We start from the raw sequence: 8,005 nt of genomic DNA, 5'->3' as shown, positions 1-8,005 counted from the left end.
GCCACCGTCCAGCACCCCGCCACTAGCGGCGGCGCCTTTAAGACTCAGCGGCGCCCCCTGGCGGCAGCCCGCGCTTCCTCCTCCCGCAGCTCCGCTCCAGGCCCCGCGTGTGCGCGGCGTGAGCGCGGGCGCCGGGGCAGGGGGGGGCGAGGGAGGCGGGGGGTGGACACGGCGGTGCGCGCGCGCGCCCCCAGAGCTCCACGGGCGCCCGGGAAGTACGCGCGGCGGGATCGGCGCCGCGGGAGGGCGTGTTCCCTGCTCGGGCTCGAGGCACGGGCGCGGTCACGGGCGGCGGCCCGGGATCCCCCGGAGTCCTCCCCGGAGCCGCGCGCGGTGCAGCGGGGCGCACGTCCCGGGGCGGGCGAGCCCCGCGGGGCGGAGGGGGCGGGGCGGCGGCGGGGCGCGCCCACCCGCGGGGCCCAGCCAGTGGCGCGGCGCGCTGAGCCTCCGCCCCCGGCCGCCGCCCCGCCCCGGCCCGCCCCGCCCGCCGCCCCGCCCGGTAGGACCGCGCGCTGAAGCCCGCTCCGCGTCCCCGCCGCCGGAGGAGGTGCCCGCACGCTCGCGGCGCGCGCCGGCTCCACACTCTCGGCCTGTGGGCGATTTCCTCCGGACCCAGGCTCCCGGGCCGAGGAGGAAGAAGATGCAGACCTTCCTGAAAGGGAAGAGAGTTGGCTACTGGCTGAGCGAGAAGAAAGTCAAGAAGCTCAATTTCCAGGCCTTCGCGGAGCTGTGCAGGTGAGGAGGGACGCGGCTCGGGGACCCCCCGCGGCCCGAGCCTGGCTGCCCTCGGCGGGCGCGGGGCACACTACGGCGCCCCGGGGAGGAGCGGCGCGCGCGGTGGCTGGTTCGGAGCAGCAAGGTGGCCGCGGGGGGCCGCGGGCTGTGCCCGAGGGGAGCGTGGCCGCTGTGGGCTGTGGGCTCGGACCGCGGCTCTCAGGTGCACCGGGGTCGTGGCGGGAGATCCCTGGCCGTCCGGGGCGGTGCGACCCGGGAGATCGGAGAGTCCACGCCATCAGTCGGGGGCTTGGGGGTACTTTTTGCGCTGGTGTATTTTTCTTTCTCTCTCTCCTTCCCCTCGGTAGAGCAGGGTACCGGCGTTTGTGTGGAGCCTACTACGTGCCTCGTGTGAGCTCAGCTCCTGAAGCTGTCATTGCATAGCGCCCTGCCTAAGCCCAGTTGAAACGAGTAGCGATACTTGGCTTGTCTGTGGTGATTTGCTGTCTCATTAGAGCCTCGCAGCAGCCTAGCAAATTAGCCAGGGTGGTGATTCTGGGCCACGTGTCTGAGAAGAGGGACACCCCGCCAGCGGAGAGGTGGGGTACCTGCCCGCAGTCCCAGGGCCAACGGGTGGCAGGGCATAGAAAGTGATGGGTGGAGTCCCCCTGTAGGGTAGGGTAGAGTTGCCTTCTGCCATCCGGGCTGGGCACCTGGCTCTCACCACGCTGGTGCTTCAGTGTCAGTGACCGGGGGCTTTTGATAGATCTCGTTCTAAATACATTACTGGAGTGCTGAGCAAGGTGTGAGTCTTGCCTCTCTGTAAGAGCGGCTGGCTACAGTTTCTCAATGAAAGCCTGAGAGAATCCAGCCCCCCAAAGCCTTTTGCAAACTCGGGGCGGAAACCTTTTGTTGAGTAGTGTTTTCATTTGGTAGATTTGACGATTGAGAATGGAGTTCACTTGGATTTCCACCCCTGGTGGGTCCCTTGAATCTTGGAGAATCGAACAGTTGGTTTTCCTTATCCCTCGGTGCACAGAGGTTAGTAGCAGCCTGAGCTGGCACATAGAGGCCGCCCTGGCAGCACTGCCTTGCCCCTCATGGCTGTCCAAGAGCCTCCTGCTTCTCTGCCCCAGGCAAGCCTTACAGGCCCTCTTTTATCACAGCTGGATGGGACGATGCCCGTTTATAAGAGGCCCTGGTTCTGCACCCTTCAGTTCCCCTGTGGCTTTGGCCGAGTCTTCCAGACAGGCCTCTTAGGAGAAAGCAGGCTTTTCACGGTTGGCAGGGCGTTCAGTGCAGCCCAGAATTCACAGGGAAATCGAGAGGGACTCGAAGCCAGAGCTTTGGAAAAGCCCAGAGCTTATGGAACATTTTTTTCAAAGGACGGTTGGATGTTTGTACCGTAAATAAACACAATGTGAAAAGGATGCCCTAGACAGCAAAGAGATTTGGAGAAGCCCCTCTGACATGTTCTGGAAGTCCAGTTCTGTCGTGAGGGGACCAGAGCTCCCCCTGCTGTCATGTAATTCTTGGGAAACCCCAGTTCATCCCTTGCCTCTTTTTTATTGACAGCACTATGGGTTTGTGTCACCCTTTACACCTGAGGCTTGTCCTTGGCCTGGTGTGTTCTGTTAAGTAGCGAAACAGTCCTAGCTGAGACTTAAGGGTTGGGTACTCATTGCCAGACCTGCAGGTTAGCATGCCCTTCTGATAGGCCCTTACGCCTTTAAAGCGGCCAGGGGGACTCAGGGCACCCCAGGGTGTCAGTCTGTCTCAAGAAAATCTTTATTGAGCATTAATTTTTTAGGAAGGGTTCTTGAATTCAAGGTCTAGTTGCCTTCCTTTCCCCAAGCATTGGCTTCAAAGAGATGGCCGATTCTGGGCCATTCTAGCAGCTCAGGAATACTAACGAGTGTTTTTATTAGTGTAGCTTTCGATGCTTTGTAGCTGAAGCCTAAGAAGGAAAACACCAGAAAGAGTTTTTCTGTTACTTCTTTACTTTCAGGGCAGTGCCCCCTGGTGGCCACATTATTAACTAAACAACTGTTGAGATAGTGACCCAGCACCCACTACTGTGTTTGTTTATTGTGAATGCTGGACTGGTCCCAGTGGCTCCAGAGACACTGTGAACGGGCACCGTCCTGTTCTCGACATTCATAAGCTGCGGTGCAGCGCCTGTGTGTTGATGGATGGTGAATTGTCTGTGGGTTCCTGATTGAAAACGGCCTGGGGTGTTGGGAAATGACTTGAACTCTGTTCCAGATGTTTGGAGCAGCATCCGTGCCTGGAGGACTGCTCCGGCTGCACTGAGATGAGTGATATTAGTTGACTGTCAGGCCTTGTAAAAATCCTATCTTGGCCATAAGAGATCATCTCATCTAGCCCTTGTTTTACAGATAGGGAAGCGTGTGCAGGGTGCAGAGGGGGCAGGGTCCATGTGTCTCCTTTCCTTTAAGAGCTCACAGTCCACCCCAGAGACCTTGAGACTTGCTCAGAGAGCAGAGCCTGTCTTTTTAGTCACTCCTACCCTCGTTAATGTCCCAGGGTCCAGCTGCTGCTAATTGTCTCTAGGGACACTTTCCTTGTGAGGCTGAGCTATGCCCTCTGCAATGTAACATGTTCTGTTTTTATTTTCCTGAAGGGGTGAGCAGGGCCCTTCCCTAGGTCGCCAGAACCAAATCCTGGGAGGTGCCTCACCTATCATACGCATTCCCGTTCCTCCTCTGTGTCTTCTTCCCAGTACAGAAGCAAGCTCTTGTTAAGTTCCTTTACCCTTCCCTCCTGCCTCTCTACCCCTAACCTAGGAGTGACTCCCTCATCCCTCCTCTAAGATGGGCAGTAGAGAGGTTCCCAGGGAAGTGGAGAAGCTGGGTTGGGCCTTGGGGGAGTGCTCAGCTGAGGATAGCTGGCCGGGCTGGGTTTCCTTCTTTGGTGTTTAAGCCTCTCTTCTATCTCCTCTCCTTGCCCTTTTCTTTTAGGAGACCTGAGTTGTAGGTAGTGGTGGGAGATCTTTGTAATTTGTTTTATTTGTTTGTTTGTTTGTTTGTTTTGAGACAGTATCTCCCTCCAGACTATTCTGACCTCAAAGTCCTGATGACCTTTCTGCCACAGGCTTCTGAGTGCTAGGATTAAAAGTGTGAGCTGCCACACCCAGCTTTCTACTGTAGATCTTAATGTGTTTTATCTAATGCAAGCTCTGTAGTAGAAATGGAGAAGTGGAGGCTTGGGAACTATGAGGGACTGTGCCACCCAGTTGGAAGGCTTACCTGAGCTCAGCCTGAGTCTTTGCTGGAGAATGCATCCTCCTTGTTTGCTCAGTGTCTCTTCCTTGCCAGGCTAAACTGAACATTTCTAGAGGCTCGTGCAGCATGTCTGGGAGGCCCTTCTCCTCTAGAAACCTGGAGGCCATCTGGGCTAGCTCAGCTTTTGGGAAATGTTTCATGGGGACATTTCAGATGAAGTTATCTGTGTCCTAACCTGCCACAGCTGTTTATGCAGGTCTCAGAAAGGGACCCAGGAGTCTGTTGATGCTTACATGTACCAAGCCCTTGCTGGAGTCCAGGCCAGGTACTGGGCAGGGGGTTGGAGCACAGTGGTGGTGTTTGATGTTCATGGGGTTTGGAATTTGGTGTCTGTAACCTAGTCCTGGAGGATGCTTCCAGGCCTGTCTCTTCCCCTCAGGCTGTATCCCACCCCTGTAATATGAGACAGAGTCTCACTATGTAGCCTTTGCTGGCCTTGAACTTGCGTTCCTTCTACCCTGGCCTCCTCCTCAGTATTGGGTTCATAGGCATTCCCCAGAGTTCCTGGTAGTGTTTATGCTGGAGGATTGAACCCATGCAGGGTAGGCAACTGCTGCTAAGCTACACCCCCAGCCCTATTTTATCCTTTCAAACAAGGCCATCTGGAGGTTGCTTTCTGCTGAAATAGCTTAGTATTCTGGGCTGGAATTCTGGGAGATTCTGCAGGAGGAGAAAAGAGATCTTTACCAGGATTGAATGATGCTGGTCCGGGGCCCAGCATTTTTCTGTATATTTCAGTGGCTGGCTTTGCCTTGGTCTCAGAGCTGTGGAGGAGGGAGGCATTCTGAGTCAGGTTCACTTTACAGCAGCCCATGAAAAATGTAACCCAGCCTCGCAAATAAACCCTTTTCCCCAGCTCTTAGATGCAGCCTGGACCTGTGGGGGCAGACATCCAGTCTGTGATTAAAAACTGCCTAGGTTACCAGGTCTGGATTCACAACTGACCATCCATTCGATATCCATTTGGCTTTGTAGGTTTAGTGATCTTGGATTTGGCAGTTTTGCCCTTAAGGTCTGTGATACTCACTAGCTGACAGTCGTGCTAGAGGGTGGGGTTTGTGGGCTTGAACTTCAGGTCATTGAGTTGGGTCAGAGAGGAGGCCCACCCTGCCTGTTGTCTGTCCTTTACTACCTAGCTCTGACTCTTATGACTCCGGCCTTTTGGCAGGCTGCTGCAGTCTCCTAGCTGGAGAATCTGAGATAATTATGAATGCAAGGAGGTAGTCTCGCTTTTGGGTTTGGTCATTCAGAAGAATTCATTCTGTGCTTTGTGAAAATGCTATCTTCATTAATAATGCCGCTACTATTATTAGCTCACGTCTGGTTTTCTCCCCTTTAAACACTTAGGGCTTGAGATGCAGGCTGCTTATGGAGCACACTTGAGCCCCTGGGCTCCATCTCCAGCACCACATAAAACTGGGTGTCGTGGCACACCTTCTGCTATCTCAGCACTCTCAAGGTGGAGGCAGGATGAGCAGAAGTTCAAGTTGGCCACATGGAGTGTTCAAAGCCATCCTAGGCTGTGTGGCACCGGCTGGCCTGGAATTTGCTGTGTAGTGCATGCTGCCCTCGAACTTAGAGAGATCTGCCTGTCTCTGCTCCTCAGCACTGGCATTTAAGGTGTGCCTCCCCTCGCCACACCCCATTTAAAATACAGGCACATTCCGCAACATTCAGATGGCCTAAAGCGCATAAGGACAAGCCACCCTGTCCTTTCTGGGCCCTGAGTTCAGCTGCTCAGGCTATCTCCATGGGTGTTGATGTGACCAAAGGGGAGCATGTGGCCAGCCTCCTTTCTTTTTTTTGTTTTGTTTTGAGGCAGGATTTCTCTGTGTAGCCTTGGCTGTCCTGGAGTTGCTTTGTAGACCAGGCTGGCCTTGAACTCACAGCAATCCACTTGCCTCTGCCTCCCTGAATGCTGGGGTTAAAGGTGTGTGTCACCACACCTGGCTATTTTTTTTTTAATTTTTAAATTAAAATTTAATTTTTAAATTAAAATTTAATTTTTGAATTAAAAAAATTTACATTGGTGTTCTGCCTCCCTGTATAGTTGTGGGAGGATATCACTGCCCTGGAACCGGAATTACAGACAGTTGTGAACTGTCATGTAACTGCTGGGATTTGAACCTGGGTCCTTTGGAAGGGCAGCCATTGCTCCTAACCACTGAGCCATTTCTGTAGCCCCAGCCTCCATCATCATCATCATCATCATCATCATTATTTTCAAGACAGGGTTTCTCTTTGTAGCCCTGGCTATCCTGGATCTTACTCTATAGACCAGCCTGTCCTTGAACTCAGAGATCAGAGCCTCTCAAGCACTGGGACTAAAGGCGTGCACCACCATCGCCCAGCACTCCAGCCTCCATCCTTATGGTGGTACAGTTGCTTGGTGCATGGAGTCGTGTGTCTTGGAGAAATTCCACATTGCTGCTTCCTTCATTGAATATATATATATATATGTTTGTGTTTTTGTGTATGTATATATGTATTTATGTGTGTGTGTATATATCTGTGTGCATATATGTGTGTGTGTGTGTGTGTGTATGAACATGTATATGGCAGTGCATTTCACTCTTTAAAGGATGGAGCATTTTTCTCTTCCTGAGGTTACCTTCTGTTGGCCTAGACCGTTTGACTAGATGAGTGGTGCTGGGTCAGAGGTCACAGACATTCTACTTTTTCTTGTAGTTCTGAAACAACTGTTTCAGTTCCAGTGGGTGACAGGGTGGGAGGGGACACACCCCACATGTTCAGTGCCTGGCCAGATGCAGGGGCGAGAGACCGCTGTGGGTTCCCATCTCTCCCGCCGTGGTGAGAGGCACCAGACAAAGCTTGGCTCCGACCCTGGGTGTCCTGTTCCTAACCGTCACGTCTCCCAGGCCCAGCTGCTTGTTTCTCTCTCACATGAATCAGCAGGTTTGGGGGCATTCAGTGGAGACTTTGTGGTGTGGTCCCTGACTGGATGGATGTGAGGAGGGCTTTTACTTTCGTTCACCTCGGTAGGCCGGCTTCCGAGAGAATGCCGCGGCACGTCCTTCTAAAAAGTAATACTCGATTTAGAAAGCAGCTCCTTCACCGGAAGAGCTGCGCTCTGACCGCCTTCTTCCTTTCTGCCTGAACTGGGTCCACCCCAGCCTTCCACCTCCAATGCTACTGTAGAGTTGGCCTTGGGGAAGGTGTGGAAGAGAGAAACCGAGACCTGCTGGGTGAAGAGGCTGGTATGAGGTCACACAGTAGGCCCTGCTCCAAGACCTGTGCCCCCTCCTATCAGCTGAAGTCTCCCAGAGCATAGCACAGGCCTTTTCTGGGAGCTGTGAGTGAGGGCATAATTGTATTGGAGCAGGTCTGGCCATTCCCATTGGGCTATTTGAATTTGTCTGGGGCTTTGTCTTGCCTGCTCTGAGCCTCCTCAGAAAGCAGCCTTTGTGGCCTGCGTCTCCCCAGCAGGGCCTCACTGGCTGGAGTCTGGGCCCCTTATGGTGCCAAGCTGCAGACTGTGTGCCCCCCTCCCCCACCCTGAGGTACCCTCCTACCACCTGTTTTTAAGGTTCGGTAGGGTGGATCTCTCTCCAGATGTGTGAAGATTTGAGAATTGCTCCCAGGAGGGACCCCCCCCCCCATAAAACCTCCTGCTTCAGCACCTTCGAAGCCTTCCTCAACTGCCTCCCCCTCCAGGCCTGAGCATGCCTGGTGCCCCACCCTGCAAACTACTCCCAGTGTCCCAGGGCACACCTAATGGACTCTGCTAAGCCACCAGTTGTCCCTGGAGGGCGAATCAGGATACACAGGCCAAAGGCCTTCCCCCAAGAGCTTGTGGGAGATGCCTTTCCTCTTTCACTCCACCTGCTGTGAGACACCCCCTCCCCCCTTCACGGCTAGACTTGTCTTCCCTTCGCTCTGCTTTGCATTCTGCCTCTTTAAAAATGGGCTCCCTGAAGGGAGCGATTTGGGATGTCAACGCCGCTGACAGCAATGCGCGTGGGTAC

General features: G+C 54.3%; 1 protein-coding gene across 2 annotated transcripts in view; it reads left to right on the top strand.

Moving 5' to 3' along the window:
* The first annotated feature begins 480 nt into the window (after positions 1 to 480).
* Positions 481 to 8,005, top strand: part of Itpk1 (inositol-tetrakisphosphate 1-kinase) — a 134,622-nt gene continuing 127,097 nt past the window's right edge. Inside the window, exon 1 of one of the 2 annotated variants that reach the window (XM_060388076.1) lies at positions 481 to 735. In XM_060388076.1, the coding sequence (XP_060244059.1) occupies positions 641 to 735 (95 nt within the window). In that variant the 5' untranslated portion in view covers positions 481 to 640. The remainder of the gene's footprint in view (positions 736 to 8,005) is intronic. The other variant, XM_060388077.1, reaches the window with a different exon arrangement.

Source organism: Meriones unguiculatus, chromosome 7 (assembly GCF_030254825.1).
Source record: "Meriones unguiculatus strain TT.TT164.6M chromosome 7, Bangor_MerUng_6.1, whole genome shotgun sequence".
NCBI classification, from domain to species: domain Eukaryota; kingdom Metazoa; phylum Chordata; class Mammalia; order Rodentia; family Muridae; genus Meriones; species Meriones unguiculatus.
Note: the sequence above shows the minus strand (reverse complement) of the source record. Positions and strands in the feature narration are given on the sequence as shown.